The following is a 24717-nucleotide window of genomic DNA, read 5'->3' on the forward strand; positions in this document are numbered from 1 at the left end:
CGAGAGCCCTCAGAGGTGTGGTGTTGAAAGGCACTCTCCGTTTTGCACAATCCCAACTGCAGCACGACATAAAGCAGTAACCAGTTCACCCTCCCTTTGCTTGTGAGCGGCAGTCAGAGGTTTACACCGCCAGAACACTGAAGGCAGTTATCCAGATGTGGCACACCACTGTGCACCGGTCTCATTACTCCTCAGGCCGAGGGGTTTTAACAGACCTGGATGAACTTTTCACTCTGTGTGTTGGGAGGTACTACTCCAACATTAAATGACCCAGTTCCCCTTTTTTATCTGCGTGTGACTGCTACTGATGAGGGTGGGAATGACATGAACTTTCCTGAATGCATCCCTGGAACTGCACTGTGCATCCTGCTAAACGGTGTCTCTCAGAAACATGATCTACTTCTGTGAATGAGAGTGGATTGGTTGTGTCAGATAGCTTCCCCCTGAAAGACACAAAGGAAAACCCTAGAAATCCAGAAAAAATGCCAGAAAACCCTCAGGAAAAAAACCCCAAACCAGTCTCAGAAATCAGGTTCTGCTCTGCTGCATCATCAGCATCTACAGAGCAGCTCTGGCTCCCACCCACGAAGCTCAGAGGAAAGCTTGCCTCTGTCTTTAAAGATGCTAATCTGTACCCCAAAGCAAGGAGATAAACGACTTCAAGCTCAGTAAGCCCAAGGCAGCCAAGTTTCTGCACACCTTGTCTGAAAAGCCCAGAGGTAACCTGCCTTCGGAAGAGGAGCAAGGGCTGGGCAGGCTGCTCAGAGTCTCCCCGGAGACCTTGGGCAGCACTGGGTGGACACAGGTAGCCATGGAACAGGATAGCGTGCCAGGCTCTGTCCTCCCAGCAGGAAGAGATAGGACCACGGAATGATGCCCACGTGTAGCTGCACCTGTCGGATATGTGACATATGGCTGCGCTTGGTGGGTACAGCATTGAAAAACCTTGTCACGCGGCCTCTTGTCTTTGGGAAGCATCCATTCAGCACTCGACCTTTTAAACTTTGCTGTTAAGAGGCTGCTGGTTTGGTACAAAGGGCAGCCTCAGCATGGGGACAGGTGGCACTTTACTTCAGTAGAGCCCTTGTAGTCCATATGAAGCTGGAGCCACAGGTGGCCAAAGTTTGAAAGCACTTTTTTCCTCCCTCCCTCTATGACTTTGCCATAACAACTGGAATGTGTTAGATGAAGGAGCCTGCCGCAGCACAGGCTGCAGGCTGGCGAGAGGCTCCTCTCATATGCTCAAGGTGGGACCAGAAACCAGGCTTGAAAGGGGCGATTAATGGAAGAGAAGCTGCTTACTTAGGGACCAAACAGAGCACATCATTCTTCAGGATGCTGCTTCACTTGAGACACACTCTTCTAAAGCCAATCTTGCAGCTATATAAACCCTATATAAAGGAGGATTTAGATTTCAGCATTTTTTTTTGTTACAGAAGCTCGCATTGCCTTTACATTTATAGGTCTTGGAGACAAAACTATGTACAGCACTAGACTTTATCCATCTGGTCTTTTATCTGAAAAAAGGTAACGTAAAGATAACTTGTCCCAGACACTTGTGCATGAAAGGCAGCAAAGCAAAGAAAGGCAGCAATAACCTTTACAGTGGTTTTATTCATTCTGGGGCTACAGATGATGCAATGAGGTCATCGCTACCATAGCTTTTACTGTGCTTAAACAGCTGTCACATTTATTAGAAATAAGTCCACACTCAAAAAGTAGCATCTTAACAGAATTGGCTAAGTTTTCTTAACTGATGTACAAAGTTCTGCTTAAAAGGCTGTGTTTAAAAGCATAGCATAAAGATTTAAGCATACAGCTACAGTGACAAGTTTTATACCAGTAATATTAACAGCACAAAACCCCCACAGCTTATCTGAATGTTTTAGTACACTTGAAGCTTGAGTTGTGGTTTTCCAACTCCTCTAAAATCAATATTAAATGGAGCAACTCGCAGCTTTAAAATTGCCTTTGACTTTCTCATCTTCCCTGATTTCCAAATTTTTTAGTCATTTGGTTTGGCCTCATTCCCCTCCAAAATGTTGCTTTTTCTTTTAAACTTAGAGGGCTGTAAATCTTGATTTTTATTCTACATGCCAAATGCTTCAATACGTTTTGGAGTACAGATGAGAAGGCTCCATTCTGTAAACAGGCAGAGCATTATACATTCCTAAACTCAAACTTTGCACCAGTCTTTCTGGGTAGTAACCTTTTTTCTTTTAAGGTTAGTATGTGGGCTAATTCTGAAAATTATGTTGCTCACCTGAATCTGTTCTTCTCAGTAATTTAAAACACCTGGTAATAAAGTTGCCAAAAAAGTTTAACAAAAGCCAAGTCAGATATACAACAAGTACCCTAAAAAACAAGGTAAGCTAGCTGCAGATGAATTCACTTAGTCTTTTTGTAAATTCCAGCTTCACATGGCTTGAATTTTTAAAGTGCTGACCAATCCACTGCCAAAACAGGATGCTATTAGCTAAATTCCTGTGGGGCTCAATTTCACAGATCAGACTGTACACATTGTTTTCTTAAAAATACAAAATGAAAAAAATATACTACACCAGAAATAATTATTTTAAAAACTTGCGTATTTGTGCACTATGCTTTGCAAGTAAGATTTGTTTGCCAGTTTGATGATAGCATTACAAGGTTCTGTGTGTTGAAACCAACTAGCCAGCTGCTCACCTTAACTTTCATGGTGCTTTGCTTTTAACCATGATTTCAAGTTTATTGAAAGGGTACAGTAGCATGCTGTTACATAACAAAAATATACATAAACCAGATTTTTTAAAAAAATATTTCAATGCCCCAAAAGTTAAAGATACTTGGTAACTTAATAATAAATTTTATAACCCTGACCCTGTGTCTACCTAGCTCCCTTGCTCAGCATGCACAGTTTGGGGATGGGTTCCATTCCCCAGTACTAGGCAGCTTTCAAAATATCCCGGTTGTAAACTAGCAGTACTGCTCAGTTTCTTCTTCTTCTTCCTAGCTTAATCAAGACATAATTCAATTAGCTAAGAATTTTGGGACGCAAGTCTTTATGTGTTCTCTGTTTAGCTGAGGGAGTCTGGAAATTTTGTTTTCTGACCTCTCAGTTTTGTTGGTTGCTTCATTTCCAGAACGGTGCTGTCATGGGGAGTTACAATTGCAGACAGAAAAATGGCTAGGTGAAGTCCCTTGGAAGTAGGAGAAAGGTCTAATGGAGGTGCAGTGCAAAAAGACAGCCAGGGAAGGTGCACTCAACGCTGACCTGCACTGCTAAGCAGCTGGGATGTTGCATTTTAGACAGGATGGAGCAGTATTTACAGGTAAAGCACATTTCTGCATCAGTACCTGCGCAGTACTGGTCTGACCAGCTTGCCAGACCCCTTTAGATAAAAAACAATTTCACTGCAAATGGTTTTCAGGGCCACATATGTTAACCCTGACAGCCACATGATGCTGGGCATGCTTGTGGGGGGTCACCTGAGCCTTCTTGCCTCCAGGTTGAGTGTTGCAGGGGAGTGGTTCTCAGGGGCAATGGGGCTATACCTGGGCTCTCCTTTTTGCACAGAAAGGCTGGACAGTCTGTACTCTTGATGCAGGGGATCAAAAAGAAACACAAAGTCAGCATGCAGGTTTTTCACTTATTTCAGAGGACCCTAGCTGTTCTTTCCAAATGCATCATAGCAGGTGAATAGACCATTCAGGTAAATTATTCTGCAGATTGTCTTGCTTTCTTTTATTCCTTCCATTTTCTGTCATTTCTTTCAGTTGACTATAATCTATAGCCACATTCCTTCATTTTTTTTCCCCTCCATTACCCGACAAACTTTTTTTCTTACAGATGGACTGTTTTCTCTCAAAGCTTGAGGCATCTGGCAGAAGTTGTGGCTATAAGGGGACAGCACCCACCGTCAGAGGAGGGTATTGACTTCCAGAGGTGCTGTGCCTCCACGTTGCCTGCTCCCAGGGTGTTAGGGGCTCAGCTCCTCATGCCATTTTTAGAGATTTTGGGGGGGCTGGTTTGAAATTGTATGCAGGATATACTTCACTCAGCACAGCTCCAGAAAGACGTTTTTGGGGAATAAGCTGTTGTGGTGTACCGCTGCTTCACCTCTCCTCAAATCACTGAGCTTAGCATGCACGTGGTTAGCACAAGAATACGTTTTCCCATTTGCACGTATTTGCCATGTAATCAATATTCAGTACTCTCAAACCTGAAGGTCTGGCCTTCATGCTCAGCGTAGCTGTTCCCCAGCACTGGCCCATACCGATAGGTCTCCACACTCTCCACCGGTTTGGACTTTGTGGGGCCTGGGTCATGCTGGTAGAGCAACGCGGACTTTATCATCCCAAAGTCTTCCTGAATCTTCATTCCTGAATAGATAGCGCCCGAGACGTTTTCTGCCATGTGGGTATAGCTCTGAAGATTTTTCATCTCGCAGAGGTTGTCGCTGTATTTCAGTGTGGCTGGCTTGTAAGCCTGGTAGGACACCTTGGTGGTGGTTGTGATGACTGTTTGCAGTGGTGGGGCTATGGGGGAGGGGCTGGGACCGTACCGGCAGGGGTAGTCACCACCGCAGTAAGGGTAGTTAGTGCTTGTTTGCATCTGTCCGTAGTCACTCCGGTCTCCGCTGCCAGTTTTCCCCCAAGCTGGTTTCAGTCCGTAATGTCTACCAGGGGTATCGAAGCTCTTGTCATGGGCAGTCGCAGCACTGCAGTGAGATCCACTCAGACCGAGGGGGTCCGCATCAACGGCAGGGCTTGTCAGGTCTTTGTAAAACGTCGGGTAGGGGCCGGAGCCTATAAAAGTAGGAACTCCAAACTCGTAGCTGGGTGGCCTGGGCACGTAAATCTTTGGATTGGGGCACTTCGGGTATGGTGATAGCTGATCCTCTTGGAAGCTGGCGGAGTCATAAGATGCTTTGTAGAGGTCGGCGTTTTGCAGCGAAGGGTAAGGCTGGGCTGGAATCGAAAAATTGGTGTCTGTGACGATACCGACCCGTTCTGGGCCATCCACGCAGGGCAGATTCTGTAGGTTGTTGGTGCAGCCACCACTGTCGTGGTACCTTCCTGCCTGACAAGGACAAGTAGATCTTTGAGATTCAGGGATCAACTGCCTGCACACACGTATGTGTCTCAACACTTGTGCCATTGCTCATTTCAGCCCAAGATGCACAGACGTAGCATGGCATAAAGTTTTCTTCTGCTCTAGCATCCCCAGTACATGCTTATGACACCTTTTTAATTGACTGAAAATCTTCACTTATGACACCTTTTTAATTGACTAATGACTTTGACTTACCTCTGCGTTTAGAGGTTTCTTTTTCTGGGAATGGTGAAAAGATGACATTTGCTTCTTAATTGCACTTCGTCTTGCCTCTGCCTCCAACTTACTTTCTGGCCTGGGGTGGTCGTGGACTCCTTTAGCCTAAATTAGAATTAACAAAGAATTAGATGCAAACTAGAATGGGGTAAGAGAAGAGAAAATGCAGTAAGTAGGATGAGAGGTAGCCACAACATGGCCTGTGGTTTGGCACAAGAGAACACAGAGGAGAAAACTAAACAAGGAGGGATTAAATGTAAAAATAAATATATGCAATAAATCATGATTTGCAGGTAGGTAGAAGGAAAAAGTAAGGGAGAAGTCAGTGACTACTGCAAAGCTGATGAAGAAGCAAAGGTGTTACCTATGTGTGACATTTGGCAGTAACTAATTAGAACCAAGGGAAAAAAAATATAAATCTGGTTCGGTTGGTTTTCTGCAGTCTAGGATATCTGTTCTACTTTATAAAAGCCGTTGCTAAAATAGCATAAATAAGCTTTAAAGAGGTTTCATGCCACCAGATGAAAAGTGTTCTGTACTCTAAAACCAATAAACAATTCCTAAATAGGACTGAAAAGTATCTCCTGGAAAGCTACTCAAAGATGCTCTGCTATTGAAACATCTGTGGGTATGCAGATCTGTGCATCCAAAGCTACACCAATATATGATGAAACTCTATAGTCTGCATGTCCTTGCCCATGACATTGCCCTGAATGGACCTACATGCAGTCCCTAACACAAAGTAGGAAAGTTAATATTGTTTTTGAAATGCTGGCCTTTCTCAAACAGAAATTAACTTCTAAGCAAGGTTTTATCAATGTTTCGATGGTAAAAATCTTCAGTTTTCACATGTCTAATGGAATATCTGAAGAATAATAATACTACAGGTGAGAATTTGGGAAGGTGGACAGTTTGCTTCCATTTACTGACTGGACAACAGAATTCACCACTGTGTGGGCTGAGGAAAAAAAACCCCACCATCCAGCAGAAAACGTAATCTGATAAAACAGAAGCTTTGTGTGAAATTTTTGTCCTAATGTTACAAAAAAAAAATCAACTCGAAATTTCAGATTTTAGCTTTCTAGATTTCCCTTTTTTTCTGGCAAATTTTTAAATCCTCTTAAAACTGAAAGGTTGTTTTCACATGAAGTAGAATTCTCAAATTTCAGCTTGTGCAATTTAAGTAAAGCTTTATTTTCTATTAAAATAAATAAACAGGGAAAGTAAGTATTAGGTCCTTGGTGAGATTCTGTTGTCAGACACGCAGGACAACCTTTTTGTCCATATTTGTGTACTATGAACAGGAGAATTTTAGGCATCGATAATGATGCTCAAATTGGATATAGTTAACTCTCAAGTACCGCTTTTAAAGACACAGCCAAATGTTACTGTTTTATTTCTTCTTGAGATGCGTGTACTACAGAGGAATTCAGTCATGGACGAGTACTCCACAGCGCTCGCCATGCTTGGTGTTAAAAAAAAAACAAAAAAAACAAGGGAAGGAGAAATCTCTCTGCTCACTCTATATAATTTATGTACATGTGTGCACATATGTATGCATGCTTTTTACCTGGAAAAATATTGCTTTGCCATCAAGCCTCCAGAAGTTAGTGACTGGGTAGCCACTGTGTCCTCGGCAAGGAATCAGCTCAAGGGCTGAGTTGCAGTTGGGGCAGACTTTCTCTGTGAACAGAGGGAAAGAAACTTCTGAAGCCACTGGTTAAAGGTGAGGACAGTGTTCGAGAGTAAACTGAGCCCAAGGGCAATATGATCAGCCCTCACTGAAATTCAAATTGAAGTATGATGTCCAAGGAAACACGATGTAGACCACCAAGCATAAGGAATGATGTGAACTAGAGCTGCACACTCAGTATGATGCCAACGGGTTCGAGTATTTTAGATCCATTTTCCCTCAAGTATTTACAAACAGACATGGGTGAAATTTAGAGATAAATGCATCCAATGAAGTCTTTGCAACTATGCCTTAGTCTGCATGCAAGTAAGGGTGATCCCAATTTAGAAATCACACCCAGCTGGAAGGAATGAGGTCCCTCGGGCATCCCCCCTCCCTTCGGGTGCCTCTCACTTTGTTGCTTCTGCCGAGCCTTGTCACATATGGCAGGGCGAAGCTGCAGCCTGGCCCCGCCGGGCAGAGCACAGCTCCGGGCACACACCACCACCCCCAGGCAGGACTTCTTGAGGATCTGGCAGTTGTGGTTGTTGGTGTTGCGCATGGCCCAGCCGCTGAGGTGTCTCTGAGCGTTCTTCTCCTCACTGGAGTAGATGAGCCGCACGTAGCCATCGGGCCATTCCTGGAAGGCATCAAAGTGCTTGGGCTCCTGCAGCAGGGTGAGCAGGGGTGGGAGGGCAGGGCAGCAAGGGGGAGAGCAAGAGAATATTAGCAGGATACCTCAACCTGATGTTTTTGCCCTGTTACAAAACACATAGTGGGGAAAAAGGGCTTTTTCTGTGGCTACCCACGCAGCAGAAAGTCAGAAATGCTCTATAAAAGGGGAAAGGCAGCCTGAGCTTCCACATCTTAAAGTCAGGATCATTTCCTCTCTTGCATCGTGACCCGTAACAACACGGTCTGTTGTTACAGATGCCTCTTTGCAGCAAGGTTATCCAGCTGTAAGAGATCAGCCTTGTTACCAAAACGTACTGACTAAGCTACCACCAATGCACCCAGGCAGGACAGAAACTGCCCTGCTCATGCAAATTCTTGTTGTGGGACTGTGCACCTGCAGGCTGGAAAAGAGAAATTTTAGCTAAGGAATGGTTTCTTAAAGTCCATCTAATATGGCCATCTGAATAAGGCCTCTGTCAGAACTAAAAATAAATTGCCATTACAAATATACTTTCAATATACAATTTGGGATTTCACTGGCTTTCTGGAGTTCCTTATAAAAACGTAATTACAAGAACAATAAAAGAACTACTAATATTTTAAACTCCAAATGCAGTGTAATTAAAGAGTTCCTACAATACACGTTTAACACAGGGATGGACCACATGTGAACCATCCCAGTGACTGCATGTGAGCTACCAGCACTTACCGCTTTAAGCCATTCTATAATTGCACGGGCTCTGTAAAATTAAATAAACTCTAAGGTGAAAAAAGCTGTGAACTAAAAATGCATGTGGAGCTCACAATTAGAGGAAAGCAGAGTGGAAACTGACAATAAAGTGTCACATCAACAAAATATTTAGATAGCTTGAATGATAGTAACAGAAAATATTCAGGCCAAGCATCTTTTCAACAGTTCTGTGAATGCAAGAGAGAGAAACTGGCCAAAGAGCAGAGCAAAAAATTGTTTGAGGAGTTCATACCCAGCTGGCCAAAGCTGCCTATCAAATCCATATTTTTATTACAATTCCTTGCGTAAGGACCACTGCAGCCCATCCACTTATACATGGAAAAACATGTTGGAGAAATAAAGCAACTGTAAAACGAAGCTTTGCTGGGAGGAGGGGTTCCCCTGGCACCCCAGCCACCAGACCCATGCTACAGCCAGCTGAGCATTTGTCCCTCACCACACACCCCCCCCCCCCCCCCCCCCCCCCGGTACCTGCGGCAGCTTAGGGTCGTTGATGTCCCAGGTGAGCTTCATGCCAGGAAACAACGGCAGGTGGCAACTCCCGCTGTTTTATGCCGTCGGGAGGTGATGGGGGTGGCTGTCCCAGCCGGCCCCGCAGGAGGGGCAGCGCCGCCACCGCCCCTCACCCCGCACCTGGGCGGGGCAGGGGGTGCGCTCCCCCCACCCCCCCTTCCCCCGCAGGTTCCGCTGCTGTTCCCTGCAGGCAGCGGGGTAGCCAAGGGGGTCTTGCTCCAATCCGCCCCCCAGCACTTGGGCTCGTCAGCTCTGCAACTTCCAGCAGGGCCTGGGTCCCGTCCGGCAGGAGCCGGGCTGTGCCGCCCGCTGCCGTAGGGCGGGGGGTGCCCACGGGGTGCCCACCCCCGGGAGCATCCCTGCCAGCATCCCTGCCAGCATCCCTGCCAGCCCGGGGTGCCCCAGATGCTGGGTTTTGAGGGCGGCTCGGAGCTGCCTGCAGCTGGAAGGGGCCCTGGAGGGAACCAAAGGCACAAAATAACCTGCTTTCCCCTACTGCAGGTGTACGGCGGCTCTTTGGATTTAGGTGGGAGCGGAGCGCTCGGTGTCACTGGGCACGTTGTCCCTCCACGCTTTTTTCTGAGAGAAAAAGTTCAAACCCAACATTAAGAGTCAGCAGGTTTTAACTGATTAGTAACTTATAGGTATCATTTTTTTGTTCTTTTGGGGAGAAATAGCTGATGGGTTTGAGGATTTTGTAGGTTTTTTTGCGTTGTCGTGTGTTTGCGGTGTATTTTTTTGTTGGTTTTTTTTTTGGGGGGGGGTGGGTTGGGGTTTTTTTTTTGGGGACCTTGCTTTTATCTCTGAGCAACAGAAAAAAATAAAAAAATGAAAGCATGCTTAACATCACAGAGACAAAACCGCTGAACGCCTGGTGTTGCTATAATCCTTTAAACAATTCTACCTGTTCCGAAGGATTTTTCTCATTCACTTCCATCTCCTCTGATCCCGCTCTAAAAAACCTACTGAACTTTTTACTTTTAGCTGTGCGATGTAAGAAACCAGCCTGTGCCCCCCCTCCCCAGCCGGCAGGGCGCAGCCCGGCTGGGATGCCCACGGCCGCCCCCCGCACAGCTGCGGCTTATTTAGCGCCGGGGGGGAAAAGCCGCTTTTTTTCCCCTTTATCCCCCCCCTCCTCTCCATCCCTGGTTGGGGGGAGTTGGGGCTGCGGGAAGCGCTACGGACTGTCTCCCCTCCAGCCCCGCCGCGGGCGCATCCAGGAGCAGCTGGTGAGGGGTGCGGGGGGGGACCGGCAGCCGCCGAGGTGGGGGGGGGGGGTGCCGGCAGCCCCCGAGGGTCCTTCCCCGCCGCTCCGTGGCCCAGGTGCGCGGCGCCGCCCGGGAGGGGGGCGGCCGGGGGGTACCTGCTGGGCTCCGCGGCGGCTTCTGCGGGGGCTTCCAGGAGCATCGGGGCTGGGAATGCGGCGGGGTGAGTGTGGGGGATATTTGAAACTTTCCTTAGGAATTAAGGAAGGAAAAACCAGCCTTTGGGAAGGGAGAGGGCGAGTAAGCGGTCTTCAGCTTTTGGACAGGAAAAGTGTTGTTGTCTCCCCCCCCCCCCCCCCCCCCCCCTCTTTTTTTTTTTCTCTCAAAGGAAGAAAAAAGTGAAGAACGGCATAGAAGAGAAGTGAATGGTGATATGGCAGCCAGGATGGAAGACTACGTAAATATCTTTTAAATGTATCTTTAGCTTTATCTTACAAACAGTTATATATATTTAAATATGTAGTCTTCACTGGATATGGTGTGACCTAGAATTTTTATTGAAAGGGGTCTGCTGCACCTCCCATATCACATTAATATTTTTGTTAGTACGGGGGAAAAGAGTGATTGTAACAGTTGCGGGATATGGTAAGAATTATAAAATGAATGTACTAAAGGAGTTGCTTGTTAATCAGCATCCTTTGAGATTACTCGGTTTGAAAGGTCCTGTCTCTTTTGGAGATTGAGACTGATGTTTTGCCTTCAGATGTAACAGCAAAATGAAAGCAGAGAAACGAATGAAGCAAAACCAAATAAAAAGCCTACAACTTTAAAAATAGTGCTACTAGTTATTTTCTCATCATCAGTGCTGCAACACTTTAATGCCAGCTGACCTGGCTTGTGAGTGGTTTGCTTCCCCTCCCTCTGCAGCTCGAATCGCTTCTCACCGATGCTTTCAAGGGGAAGGGGTTTCAGAAAATCAGCGAATTGCTTCAAGAGAGAGAAGTAGAACCTCCCCAGAAATACAGCAAAGCTCTCTTCAACCAGCTAGACAAAGCACTGAGAAAGGCAAGTACCATAAATTATCTGAACAGTTGTAATGCCCAGCTCTACAGGTGTCAGAGTAATGCAGCATGGTGCCCTGTGTTTCTGTAGGAGCTGGACAGGAATGAATTCCAGAATGTGTCTCTGCTGCTGAAATGTATTCAGCTCTACTTTAAAAGCGATCTTCAAGAAGGGAAAAGTTTGTTTATTGAGCAAGGACTGGTAGAAAAGATAAGTATTATTCTTACTATACAAGTTACTAATGTGATTTAAGGTTGCCTGTGTGAAGAAGAGAACTCCAAGGAAGTGAGAGCTTGAGGATGGCTTCTGGGCCACAGGGGAAAAAAAAATATTTTTTTAATATATTGCATGAGCTGATGGGAAAAAATAGTTACTTTCATTGCATTACTTTCATTATACAGCAGCTGATATTTGGCTTCACTTATTACCTGACTTATGGTTTTGTGGTGTGGTCGTATGATTTTTTTTGTTTGTTTGTTTTTTAAGCTGACAGTGGAAATAGAGGATGAATTTTGATGAGTCCTGTTTGTGAAATGATATAGAATTTCTAAATGCATCTTAAGTGCTCCAACAAAATACAATTTTAGTAATAGAAATGATGAACAGTTTGTGCTTTTATAATTTTAAAACTGGCTACTCTTTATGAAGGTCTCTTTTTAGGTAGACAGTCAACCAGGTGTGTTTAATTTGCAATTGGATTTTATCGTCTGGCACAATATTGATTTCAGCTGGTAATACTTGTAGTAGCAGAAATGCACTAGTGCTGAAAATGAACAATACCTGGATCTAGCATAGCTAGGAGGGAACAGTTAACATCTCTCTGTTAGCAGAGTCCTATCAAGGAGTCCTCAGTCCAAAATGTTGTAATCCTACCTTGTAATTATGCTTTTTAGGGGTACAGCTGCTCAAGATTCCTGTACAGAGAGATTATTAATGAAGTTTGATTAATCTGAGCTCTGTACCTCCAGCGAAGCATAGATTTCTAGTTAGCCATAGGGGTGTGATGCCATACACTATATTAAAATAACATCAAGTATTAAAATAATGGCTTTGAAAAAGCTGGATTAATTTTTAAAACATTATTTTGCTGTGAATTGATCTTCTAGAAATTTCCACAGGAGTTACGATGCCATTAGCAGTGTGCATTGTGTCAGGGAGGTCCTGAGCACCAAGCGTGGGTGCCTTGAGATGAGAAAGAAGGACAAAAGGAGGGAAGGGGGAGAATAAGTCCAGCTGAATGGGTGTGACGGTGGCGCTTCTCATGCTCTCCTAGCAAAATCCTAGTTCCTTAATGCCGTGTAGCTTCAATGCGGCATATGACTCTGAAGTTTAAGGACTGAAAAACCTGTCTCTGTGCATAAGGTTTCCTGCAGATGTATCTAGTTGAAAGATTATCAACCCTCCTTCCCAGGTTTTAACTGATTCTTTTAACTTTACCTGGTATCTTGGTTTGAAAGAACGAGAGCATTTGTGAACCTCATCGACCCAAACGAGAATAAATCTTTGATGTCGCTTCTTGAAGACTTCTTTGACTCTGCATTGGTACGTATGTGCATTAAGGGGGCAGAAGGGTCACATATATTGGATAAGAAAGCCGTTGTCTGCAAACAGTTCTCTGTTAAAAAACAAATAGTTACACAAACCTTGGTCCTAGGACTGAGCCTGGGATGCAGCTCAGGTGGTGTGGAGGGGCAGCACCCAGCAGTGTGCTCAGGGCTCGCGTTAGGCTGAGGTTTTACACACCTGGGAGAAGCTGCTGTGGGGCTGCACAGGGCTGCAGCATTTTCTTGTTTTCTAACATAAAGCCAAGTGTTTATTTTTTGCAGGAAAATGTGCAAGAAGTTCTGATGTTTTCTAAACAAAAGCTTTTGTGCCAAAGCTCTTTTTTAGAGCATAAGTTACTGACATTGAGCTGCACCTTATGTGCGTGTTTGACGTGGTGGTCCTGGTGATTTGGTCCTATGGTGTTTGAAACAGCAGATTTAAAGAATAATCTGACCTGCTTACAGTTCTTATTTAGGTTTTTATTTTAAATATTTGTAACTTTAAAGGTATCGGAGTCCTAAGTGATGTAAAATTGCAGTAGGAAGGGTACTTCGGACTTCTTTACCCAAGCTGGTCCCCCAGTCTTGCTGTCTGTAGCTTACTGGAACTGTGTCACTTTGTGCATTGGTATTTGTGTGCATATTTATGATTATTTTTAGGAGACTTGATAAAAGATATTTGGGCAAACCCAATATTCTTCTTTGTCTACTAACCACATGGAAATCATATGAAATATTTTAAATTATCGATTTGTCAAAACTTGATCTCTTTTTCTTCCTTTTCCATTTCTTTCATATGCTTTCACTGTGGAGGACGAAACGCTATTTGTGTTGGGTTTTGGTTTTTTTTTTTTTCTTTAATTTTTTTATTTTATATTTAATTTTCCTTAAGGGACTTTAACACTCTTCAGATACTACACGTTATGATATATAGCACTGTAGTGTGTAAATGTAAAACATGTTTTTACATAGGCCCATAGGTGTAATAAAAGTAACAAAGCGATGCCACGATGTGGGTTTTGCAGGTGACCTGAGGGCACCACGCTCTCAAGTGCTGCTGAAATCCCTGGGGGAAGTGGGTGCTTTGTTCCCTTTACTCCCCCTACATAGTGCCCACCTGGGGTGACCAATATGTGACACACCTGCATCAGGTGGCACTGTTTTCCCTGATGTGGGTACACTGATGTTTTATGTTATTTCACCCCTGGAAGCTGTGATGGTGGGGGCATAAGCACCTCAGCGCTATGAGTGCTGTGGTTCTCGGGCTGTGGCGTGTTAACGAAGGCTTCCTTCGCTTTCTCCGTCAGGTGATTTGCCGGTGCAGCAGTGAAGGTCAGTATTTTTTCCCCCTTCTGTTCCTTGATATCCTGAATCTCAGTCTTGGTAACACGTTTCTTAATTCTGCTTGAATTCTATCCCCTTCCTCTTCTCCCTTCTGCTCCTTTCCCCCTCGTCCTCTCTGCAATGTCTTCTTTCAGTCCTCCTGCTGACTTATCTCCCGTTAAATTTAATTGTTTAGATCAGAGCACAAACCCTTTTACCATTCTCTTTACTTGCTTGTTTTGAATATGCTGACAAAAACACCTAGCTGGGGCATCTTGTCTAAATGGGGGGCATCAAATATTTCACTTGCTTGGAGTAAGCGGCGCTTCTGAAGGGAGTTCGGGCGAGAAGCTCTGCTCTTGCACGCCTGTTCATACTGGCTTCAGATGTTATTCCCTTGCTGAAGGCAACCACCGCTGCAGAATAACGTGGTAATTCCTTCAGCCACCCTGACAAGGCAGAGGGAGGGATGTCTGTCCTCGTTCACTTTGGTGGGTAGGTTTTTCTCTGTGGCTGCTGGCTTTCCATTAGGGCAGGGGAGAAGGTGCTTTCAGAAAGCACAAGTACCCATGTGTCCAGACATCCAGGCTCGCAAGGCATGTAAAAATTAAACATTACATTGTGGGCCAGGTAACATGAGCTTATTCATCCTTGTAGCTTGTTCCAGTGGGACCAAAGTGGGCATGAGTGTCTTCTGGTTAATACTCTAGTGGTTTGCTTTGTGGACTTTGACAAAAGCTGTGTATTACGGATTTATCTCTTGCAGTTAGCAAGTAGATTCTCCTCTCTGTACCCATTTAAATAGTTACGCAGGTCAGTAGTTAAAAGTACCTGGAGCGCTTTTTATGGAGAAGTTACCAGTTCCCTTTTCTGGCTAGGATTAAATGGTTGGAAGCTGTGTTTTAATTTAAAACGCATCCGCAGCTGGGATATTTTTACTCCTTCAACACAACAAACTGTAGTCGCTTCAACTGTCTTATATGGAGACCAGCTCATTGCTAGCTGTAACCTTTCCAATGATTTTTCTAGGGAAGAAAGAGCTGGTGAATTTATTTTTACCTGAACTAGGGCATCTAGTGACAGAAGCAAACATTTGCTACTCTCTGCGGCATGAGGTAAGACTTCTACTAGGAGAAGAAAATTACAGATAGGTGTGCACGGAAGTGTGTGTAATTAGATACGAAATGTGAAAAATGTTACTCAATTATTTCACTTTCCTTTCTGCCCCTTTTTCTGTTGGGGGAAAGACTCTGAGGACCGTCAACTCTATACTCGACAGTGTCTCACGGGAACAGAGAAAGAAATTCCCTCTGTCCGAGGAGATGTGCTCGCTCACGTAAGTGGCTTTCCCTCAAGCTCCAGTAGCTAAACAGCATCTTTGCTGCAACAAGACTTAAAGTTATTTCTCTGCTTTAACTTGTTGCATTATGTCGTTTCAGGAAAGACTTTGCAAAAACTATACTGGAGGTTGGTGGTAAGAAGTATTTAGTGGTTATTCTTGTGAAGCTGGGGTTCTCTGGCTTTACTTAATCTGCTTATTTATTATGTTATATAATACTATTACATTATTATTATTATTATTATTATTATAGTAATTTTATTATTATATATAATATTTATTTATTATAATTAAAAATGAATTATAATTTAAATTATTTCCTTGTCAAGAGTTGATTTGGGAGGAGGAAAGTTGGGTGGTACTTTAGGAAAACATTATTCAAAAGCTGTTAGATGCAACAATGCATTAATTCTTTCTAGTCAGTAATTCATATTGGTTAATAAGAAAAGCTAAACTGATGTATGTTGAAAGGTAATGAGATCTGCTTTATGTATGTGTTTACAAAGTATGCTGGCTATTAGTCTTTAAAAAACAAATTTTAACTACTTTGCCATGATATGGACAACCTTCTGTTAACAAGGTTTGCAGTCTCTTGAGTGAAATCTCTTTTTAATTCTCCTAGCAATAACACTTTCTAGGGTGTTAGCATGGCATGTGAAATGGAACTTAATCCTGGGGAGTCAGTGATGAGGCACCGCTCTCATCCCCCCCTGACCCCCAAGAACATCTCCTGACACATGCAGGTGTTGTGGTTAGCGCTCCACACCCTGATCTCACTGAGCTGGGGATGCCTGGAGCTAACGCTTGGTTGTTACCCTCTGCTGCCTTCCTTGGTGAAGCTGAAGCTGGCTGATGAATGTGACTGTAGCATATAAGTGCCAGAGTAGCAATGCTATAACTCTGTTATGCTGGGCTGTGATACTTACCCTGCACTTATGTTTACCACCTAGATTATGACCTTCAGGTTGCCCTTTCAGAAGCACTTTGTAGGTTAATGACAAAAAAATGGAGGGATGACCTTGTTCACCATTGGTTTGAAGATAACTATCTTGCTGAAGCTTTCAAAGAGATCCAGGATAGAGAATTTGAGACGGTGAGGGTCTTTATTTTGAAAACAACATACTTGACAAGTGTGTATAGGGGCTAGTTTTGGTTGAGTTCGGTCAGGACGTCCTTGTAAGAAGTTCCTACAAAACTGATTTTTATTAATACACAAAGCTATTTTTTTTTATTTTTTTTTTAATCTGGCAAATATAAAATGGCATATTGTTAACTCAGAAATAGGAGCTATTTTATTTTACTTCTAAAGCATAAAAAAAATTTTGTGGTTTGTTTGGGGGTTTGCTGGTTGTAAGTTGGGTCCAGCCATTTGTAGCAACTTGAGTGTTTCTTTCCCTTTTCAACTGACCAGTTGAAAGCTTAGAACTGGAATAGAAGTTACACAGCCCAATAGAATAACTCTTTGCAAAGGAAACGTAGCTTCATTTTTAATAAGATGCCATTTGTCTTGAAGGACTGCAGAAAGTTTCTTAACAAGCTAAATGAAAGGCTTGGGGATGAAAGCAGGTAAGCTGTGAACCAACAGAATAAACTGGTGCTGGCATTAGTGCAGAGGGGAAAAACTGGGATTGTAAACTGAGCTGGGTTATATTTTAAAAAAAATAGTAATTTAAATCACATACGAATAATGAAGTTCTTAAGATTTTATTCATTTTAATGGTGGGTTTTTTTTTTTGAAAGTAAAATCAATGAAGACAGTGCATCACTAATAAAATACTGTATTGTCTGAACTTCTCCTAGGTTAATTTACTTTTAGGACTTTATTAATTATTTCTTGAACAATAAAATCAACCAATCTTAATGATTTTATCTTTGATAAAGTTGAACTCTGATGTTGACTGTATCATGTGAAGTCTGCTTTTCTTCCAGAGTCTATTCATTTCCTTGTATGTCTGCTTTTGCTGACGTGAACGAGGTAATTGTCCTTAACACTGTGACACCTTCCCTACAGTGTTATTGCTGTTAAAATGTTGCTTTGTGGTATATGTTGGGTTTGGTGTTTTTTTTTCTCCTCTCCTTGCTGCTGACTTTGCTTTTGTATCAGCCAAACGATGTAGGCAGCACTTCTCTTTGAGGCGATGACAGAAGAGAGATCTCTAAAAAGAAATAGGATAGGACAATGCTGATTCCTCCAGCAGAGCAGCTCCCAGGCTGCCAGAAAACAAGAGCAGCCTGATGTCCATGTAGGAAAGGCTGTAGCCGTAGTTACGGATCCTGCACGTTGCTTTGCTGGTCTTTAAATGTATTTGCGGCACCACTCCTTACGGTCGTATCGAATCAAAACCAACTCAGTGGAAGCCAGTTCCACTGCTTAGGTTTATTTCAAGTGCTGAAAGCTACTAAAAGCTTTTGTAGAGTCTTTCTCACCACAAACACTGAGCATTTGTGTATCGCCTTTCCCTCGGCTGATGCAGAGCCACTTCTGGCTGTGTGGGTATGGCCGGCTGAGCGGCAGGCTGGCAACTCGCAGGTTGATCCCAAGTCTTATTTCTGCAAGGTGTGCATATGTATGCACACACGTGTAGGGCAACACCTTCCAATTTTTTGTTAAAGAAAACTGAGAATGCTGCAGCAGTTGTGTGTGTGTGTTTGTTTGTTTGTTTTTTTTACTGGGAGCAGCAGAGCAGCTGTTTTTCTTCCCCAGGTGAAGAAGCCACCAGATGAGAAGCTGGAGGAGTTCTGGATTGACTTCAACGCTGGCAGCCAGAGCGTGACTTTCTATGTGGACAGTAACGGGGTAACAGCAAAGCCAGGTGGCCTTGGGTTAGCATAACGCTGACTCCGCTCAGCTCTTCTGATGTGATGGCTTTGGTTTTCCAAAGGGTGCTCTTTGGGACACGGTGAGGCTGTCGAAAGAAGCTGTCAGCGGTTACAGCCTGAAGGGTAAGATTTCCCAGCTGGCATTGTATTCCTTTTGGCTGTGGGTCCACAAGAGACATGGAGCCAACCTAAAATTTCACAATCACCAAGGAGAGTTTCTGTGTCTTCTCCTCTCTCCCTGTTGGTCTTGTTGGAGGTCTAGGGGCCCCCTTAGCGCAGTAGCCCACCCTCCCTACACAAGCAGGGTGTGTTGAGGGGTCACTTTATAGATGTATCGGGGAACAGCATAATTGTCTAGATCCAATGAGAAAGAAATGGATGAACAGAGGAATTGGAAATTCAAGGTGTAAGAGACTTTTTAAAAATACCAAACACTAATTAAGATTTTTTTTGGGGTGACACACTGAATGTCTTGCTTTAAAACAGGTTTAACTGTTTTATTTGTTTGGTTTTTTTTTGCCCAGAGGATGGTGGACAAAAGATTGTTACAATTTATATGAAGGTTCCTGCTACTTTTAACAAAACCGAAGCAAGAAAAATCAAAATAACTTTCAGTGCTGACTTCGACATTCTGAGTATACTTAGAAAAGTTCTGGGTGATGAAAAAATGATGGTAAGCTCTTGGTATGAGTGTTTTTTCTTTTCTAAACTATATTTTACTTGATATACACTGGAAAAAAAATCAGTGGTTTTGTTTGGGTTTTTTTGTGTGTGTTTATTTATGCATGTTCATTATATATCTGCCTTCCTCTTGTGGATTTTTGACCCACTGTTTAGATGTTCTTAACTTTGGCCTGAAAGAAATTAGAGACTTTAGGAAAGAAGTTTCAAGGGACTCTAATTTATGGTTTAGAAGCTGGAAGGTTAAATTGGTTTGTTAATCAATTCAACGTGTTATGATTACTTTTGCCGTGTTTCTGAAGTAGTAAATAAAGCCTATGGCATTTAATTGCATAGCTAGAAATACAAATGTGCTCTTACATTAGCTCGAAGCACTAACATTGCACAGGATGAGCAAACTGACACAAAAACCTGGAGAAAAGGGGTGCTGGAAGACTCAAATCTTAATAGTACTTCTAGATTAAAAGTAGAGTACACTTGAAAACCTCAAGTTTTTTATGAGCTATTGTAAAAACGTGGGGGATGTGTGTGATTATTTTTTAAATCTTAATATGCTAATTTCTTATACTCGTGATTTGTTTACACACCATGGGGTTTGCACAAATATTGATGTGACGGTAAATAGCTGTAGCATAGTGGCTGTCATTTACCCTTGTAGGAGCTGAGTCCATTCTAAATAGTCAACTCAATTAGCATCCAATGATTTGCTGCTGGCGTTTAACAATTGTTAGTTTTGTTATTAAGTAGCTGCCTTAACTAGATAAAGACTTTACTGTTTTTAAGGTCACTTCCCATGAGATTAATTCACACCAACAGATAGATATGGCTGAAGAGGAGTCTGTCCATGCTGGGGAGCAAGCCATGCAGAATGAAACAGGTGATTTTTTTTTTTTTAATTATTGTTTTATTTAATGAAATTTAAATTGTTTGGCTTTCAAATGAGTATCTTCACTTGCAGTCCACAGTTTGTGGTTAACCACGTGGCCCCCCCCCCCCAAAAAAAAAAAAAAAGAAAGGAAAAAAAAAAAAAAGCAACCCCCAAGTTCAGTTTTCTACTGTTTGTATCTTATGAGCTTGGTAACTGGTGCTCATGCAAATGCTGAGTCCCAGGGAGTGAGGATGAGGCACCGTGACCATGGGCTGCTGAGGTTGCATGGGAAGGGGAACTGCTCGTGGAGACGGGATCTGTGTGCTGGCAGGTGGCTGGCAAGGCACACCTCTGCTGCTGGCTGACCTCTGACGTGCCAAGCGTGTGCAGTGGTGTTTCTCCATCTGCAGCTGCAGTGGGATGCACCCAGCTCTCCTCCCTTCTTGCTCGCCCTGTGCATGGTTGGTGGTCTGGCTGTGCCACGCAGGTGCCTGTGGGAGATTCCTTGCAGGAGGGGACGGTGGCATCTGTGTCCCCGTGGAAGCACAGGTCCTCTGATGGACCAGTGCTCACACCTTGGCACTTAACGCGCTCTCCTCTGCGCGGTGGGGTGTGTGTGGTGGGACAGCCTCTGCCGAGGCTTCCTGCAGGGATGTGACTTCTGTTCCTTTTCGGCAAGGGGATGTGATAGAGAACGGTGTGCTCCAGTCCTCTTTCCCCACACAGGGTGAGTGATGCCCTGGAGGTGCCTGGTGCTGCAGAAACGCTCACCTGCAGGCCCTGTCTGTAGAGAGCTGAGTGGCTACGCTGATCCTGTCTGCAGGAGGTGACCTGCTGCCACGCGTAGGGGCAGTGCTGCTGGAAATGCCTCGTGTCACAGGGCTGTCCCTGTGTGTGCCCCAGCTACAAATGTGCCTATGTGCCTTACGGTAGGAAAGCCTCTTAGCTGGACCTGGAATAGCCGTTATTTCCTTCTTCTCACCAGCCTAGAGCAAGTGCTTTGTATTTCTTTGAACTGGACACACCGAATTTTCTGTGATCAAGGGGTGCTGTCTCTCTCGCTGCCAGTGACCATCTCCTGCATGACATCTCCTTCCAGCATTGTTTGATGGGTTTCATTTTGATCCAAAACATGCTAGATGTTGAGCGAACACAGAGCCTGAAGTACAGATGTGATGCTTGGGAGCCTGACCCAAAGGAAGGTCCAAGCCTGGCGTTTGTCCAAGGGGAAGAGAAAGTAGCTTCTTTCTTTCCCTCTACCCTGCTCTGCAAGGCTGTGACCCCTAGTCTTGAGGAAAAGCTGCTTTCAGCACAAAGGCAAGAGGCGTGCATGATCAAATTGATCATCAACGGGCAATGTTTCCTTAGCTCAATTTCAGTCTCAAATTATTTGGGAGGTGGCTTTTTTTTTCTGTACAGTGATCTTTCCTTCTTGAAGGCCGGGATATGTCCTTGCTGCAAAACTGGCTGTATTTCAATTTTTGAAGTGATTACTTTTTGTGCAGATTGTTCCTTGGTGTAACTTGTTTAAGAGAGATTTCCACATCTTCTAAGGTTATGAACTCACAGCTCTTTCTACTGCTACCACCCACCGTCTCAGAAATGGATCACGAGTTTGAAGAGCCCTTAGGTTAGGTAGCGTTCTTTCTGTGCTGATATTAAAACCAAATTTTTACTTTCCTCTTAGTTATTGTGTATGTCAGATTTCTCCAGGTGCATAGTAGAAAGAGCTACTTCAGCTCTAAATGTCTGAGGCAGTAACTACTTTGGTAGTACTCCTCATTTTCCTCCAGTTACAACCCAAAATGAGCTAGAATGGAAGTCCTCCAGATCCTGGAGGTACAGGTGAGGGAGAAATTCCTTCATCAGTGTCCACCATGAAACACGCAGAGAGGTACAAGGTGGACACTACTCCTTGAAGCAAGCAAGGAGTACAAAGGGCAGAAGGTAGTTTATCTGTAGCGACACAACTTTTGCAGTGCCCAGTGGACCTTCAGTGGAAGGAAACAGAGGTGGTGGAAGATCCTGCTGGTGTGTTGCTTTAGTTGGACACAAAGGGTTGTTCCATGTCTTCCAGAACTAAGAGCCAAGGTAGAAATAAGGTGATAGTTATATGTATTTATATAGTAAGAGGGGCTTGGAAGGGGTACACTCAAAATGCTGTTGATTTTGCTTTGCAATTCTGTATAATCTGGAGATTTTTGATGGTTCTGTTCTATTAAAAAAATTTGAGATGTTTGTGCCTGTTAAGTTGTATCGTTATGCTTCTGTGCATGTAAGCAAGAACAGAAAAGGGTGGTGGTGTGTGTATTCAATTACTGCAATGACCTTCTCGCTCAACTGCTTTTCTGCAGCAATACCAGAGTCCAGCAAACCACAGATGACGGAAGATCCTTCAAACTTTGGGAACGTGGAGACTCTATCAGACAACTTAACCTCTCAGCACAGCCAGCAGTTAACAGGCACCGTAGCAGTAAGTGTTTGGTGTATGGTGAAACACTCCTTGTGCCCTTTTTTGCCCTCCTCCAGTCTCCCTTTTTTATACGTGTTGTTAAAACCTTCTTTCAAAGAAAACTAGTTTGTACCCAGATCTGGCAATGTTTTCAAACTCCATCTTATATCAATGTTTGCAATTTTGGCAAAAGTGCTTTAAAAAGAAAGAAATTTTGCTACCCCTTGTAAGGGGATGGTGGGATGCTCTTATTGAGAGTTCATCATATCACTTATGTGCAACCTAAAATGTTTTTGTGTGGCTGATGATGAACCTGTCATCCAGCTGTGGCCACAGGCAAGCACTGAAAATCTCCGTTCCTAAAAACCAACCAACCAACCAACCCCACTTCTTTATCGGTCATATGCATGCTCTGTTCATGGTTTCATGTCTCCGAGCAGAAAGTGGTTAACTCTGGTGTCACCGTGAATACAGTGAACCAGCAGCCTTACGTGGAAGATGCTAACCAAGGCTCAGGTCAGGCATGGCTCCCTTCAGTTCCTTAAGTCTGACCCAATTAAGTGTCCCCCAGGTGACATGGTGAAGGGTCTGCTTTTGTGGGCCTTACAGCAAAAAGCAGATAAAGTATTTCATAGTAGCTCCAGCGGGTGAAGCTGCAGTTTCCTTGCCTCCTTCAGCAAAAAAGTCCAAAACTTCATCTTCAAGGACGAAAGCTAAGCCTAGGCGAGGGTCTCGCAGACAAAAAGTTACAAGGTGGGCTTTTTTTCTGTTTTGTTTGTTTGTTTTCCCTCCCCTGGGGTTTTAATGCATGTAATCTTGAAGTTTATTCTATTGATTATTATATGAAAAAACCCCAAAGTTTGTCTTGCTACCCTGGCTAGCAAGGCTGGCTGCTCAGAGTTACAGCACTTTGGAGCTGCAGAACTGTGACGTTTGGTTACTGGCTCGGCTGCTACTTTGGTGTGAATTTTCTTTCTCATCATGAATTTAATTCAAGTACAGGATGAGCGTTCAGCTGTATTACTGGGAGTTTAGCTTCAGCTGTGTAACCAGAGCTCACCAAATATGTAACTGTTCATAAGGGTGATCGTGACTTTTGTGGAAGATCAGGTGAACATGAGTTCACCCCCTGCCCGAACTTTGCAGGACAGCATTTCTTATAGTTAATGAGTTGGACTTTTGTGGAGTGACTGATTAGCTTTCTTCCCTACACACCTTTTAAACCACTGCTTTGATGCTAATTGGTGCAAGTGTTTTTCCCTGCTAGTACCTCACAAACCGACTCTTTGGATTGTAAATGAACAGGCTGCCCAGGGAGGTGGTGGAATTGCCATCCCTGGAAGTGTTTAGAAGACTCATAAATGCGGTACTTAGGCACATGGTTTAGTGATGGACTTGGCAGTCCTGGGTTAACGGTTGGACTTGACTATGATTCTTTCACAAATACCTAAGCTTATTTTTGGCACCACGTGTCCTACAGTTTCAGGATGGTCTCTTTGACCCCTTCCCTCATGCACACACGTGGGTCTGCTGGTGTTTCAAGCCAGTGGCACTGCGGGCAGAGGCAGTGGAGGGTTTCAAGGCTGTATGCAGCGTTTTTGCACCCTCTTGCTGTGCTCTGTGCCCAGTGCTGTGTGCAAGCTAATGTCTGCTGCTGGGCAGGAGAGCAAACGAACTGTACACAAGGATCTCCCCTGTGGTCCTGGTGGTTCCGGGGCTTCCTTGGGCATCCTGCTTCAGTCCACTGACTCAGCTTAAAAAAAACCCCACTCAAGGGTTTTGATGATTTTTTTTATTTGATTGTAGATAAGAATGGGAAAACTTGATGCAGGACTTCATCATTACTACAAGTTCTGTGTTTTAAGACCAAATAACTTGACGCAGCAAATAGAGTTTGTAGTAAAGCAGGAGCAGCAGTGTTGAAGTTAGTTGAAAAACTCCTTAGTTTGGTCATTCTGCTCCCTCTAGTGTTTCATCTGAAAACGAGAGTTCCTTTCCCTCAGGAAGCTTTAACTAACGAGCAGCTCAGTCCTTTTTCTTCCACTAGTAAGTACGCCTCCCGGGTGTGCTGTGTGTTGAGCAATAATTGTAGACTTTTTTTTAAAAAAACATGGTTACAATCTGGAGAAAGAACTGAAGATACGGTCAAGTTTAAGTGTTGAAAGACATGAAAACAATCTAGGTGCATACAGAGAAGCGATTAGAGAGAGAAAACATTTAAATATTAGAATTTTCAAAACAGTTAAATGGATTTTTTCCCCCTTTTAAATGTTTCTGAAAATATTTTCCCATTTATGATTTCTTCCTACCACATACTATTATTGGTGATGTGGGGACAAAATGTCCAATGTAAACAGGGATAGGCTACCTTTTATCTTATTTCTCTTAAAATTAAAATTTTACAATGGAAAGAGCTAGAATCAAGACAGATGATAGAGACTGTGTAGGAAAAGAATGAGTGCTTTTGTTTAGAAGCTGAGAAAACAGCATTTTTAGGCAAT

The 24717-nt window shown here is 43.7% G+C and overlaps 2 protein-coding genes across 2 annotated transcripts in view; one reads left to right on the forward strand and one right to left on the reverse strand.

Moving 5' to 3' along the window:
• Positions 1–2815: 2815 nt before the first annotated feature.
• GCM2 (glial cells missing transcription factor 2) lies at positions 2816–8672 on the reverse strand (the record flags this gene model as incomplete). Its single annotated transcript, XM_080380636.1, has 5 exons — positions 2816–5062; positions 5291–5416; positions 6882–6994; positions 7398–7721; positions 8642–8672. The coding sequence occupies 5 exons, from the start codon at positions 8670–8672 to the stop codon at positions 4181–4183; spliced, it is 1476 nt and encodes a 491-aa protein (XP_080236762.1). The 3' UTR covers positions 2816–4180.
• Positions 8673–8902: 230 nt separating this feature from the next.
• SYCP2L (synaptonemal complex protein 2 like) overlaps positions 8903–24717 on the forward strand; it is a gene marked incomplete at its 5' end in the record, with an annotated part of 29065 nt that continues 13250 nt past the window's right edge. The window contains 17 exons of the mRNA XM_080380637.1: positions 8903–8911; positions 10516–10584; positions 11013–11192; positions 11280–11403; positions 12631–12731; positions 14041–14065; positions 15086–15171; positions 15304–15392; positions 15496–15530; positions 16346–16488; positions 16909–16961; positions 17325–17370; positions 18100–18192; positions 18278–18338; positions 18740–18928; positions 22119–22237; positions 22657–22732. Of these exons, the coding sequence (XP_080236763.1) occupies positions 8903–8911; positions 10516–10584; positions 11013–11192; positions 11280–11403; positions 12631–12731; positions 14041–14065; positions 15086–15171; positions 15304–15392; positions 15496–15530; positions 16346–16488; positions 16909–16961; positions 17325–17370; positions 18100–18192; positions 18278–18338; positions 18740–18928; positions 22119–22237; positions 22657–22732 (1498 nt within the window). The remainder of the gene's footprint in view (positions 8912–10515; positions 10585–11012; positions 11193–11279; positions 11404–12630; positions 12732–14040; positions 14066–15085; positions 15172–15303; positions 15393–15495; positions 15531–16345; positions 16489–16908; positions 16962–17324; positions 17371–18099; positions 18193–18277; positions 18339–18739; positions 18929–22118; positions 22238–22656; positions 22733–24717) is intronic.

This window comes from Falco punctatus, assembly GCF_963210335.1.
Source record: "Falco punctatus genome assembly, chromosome: 3".
Classification (NCBI taxonomy): Eukaryota; Metazoa; Chordata; class Aves; order Falconiformes; family Falconidae; genus Falco; species Falco punctatus.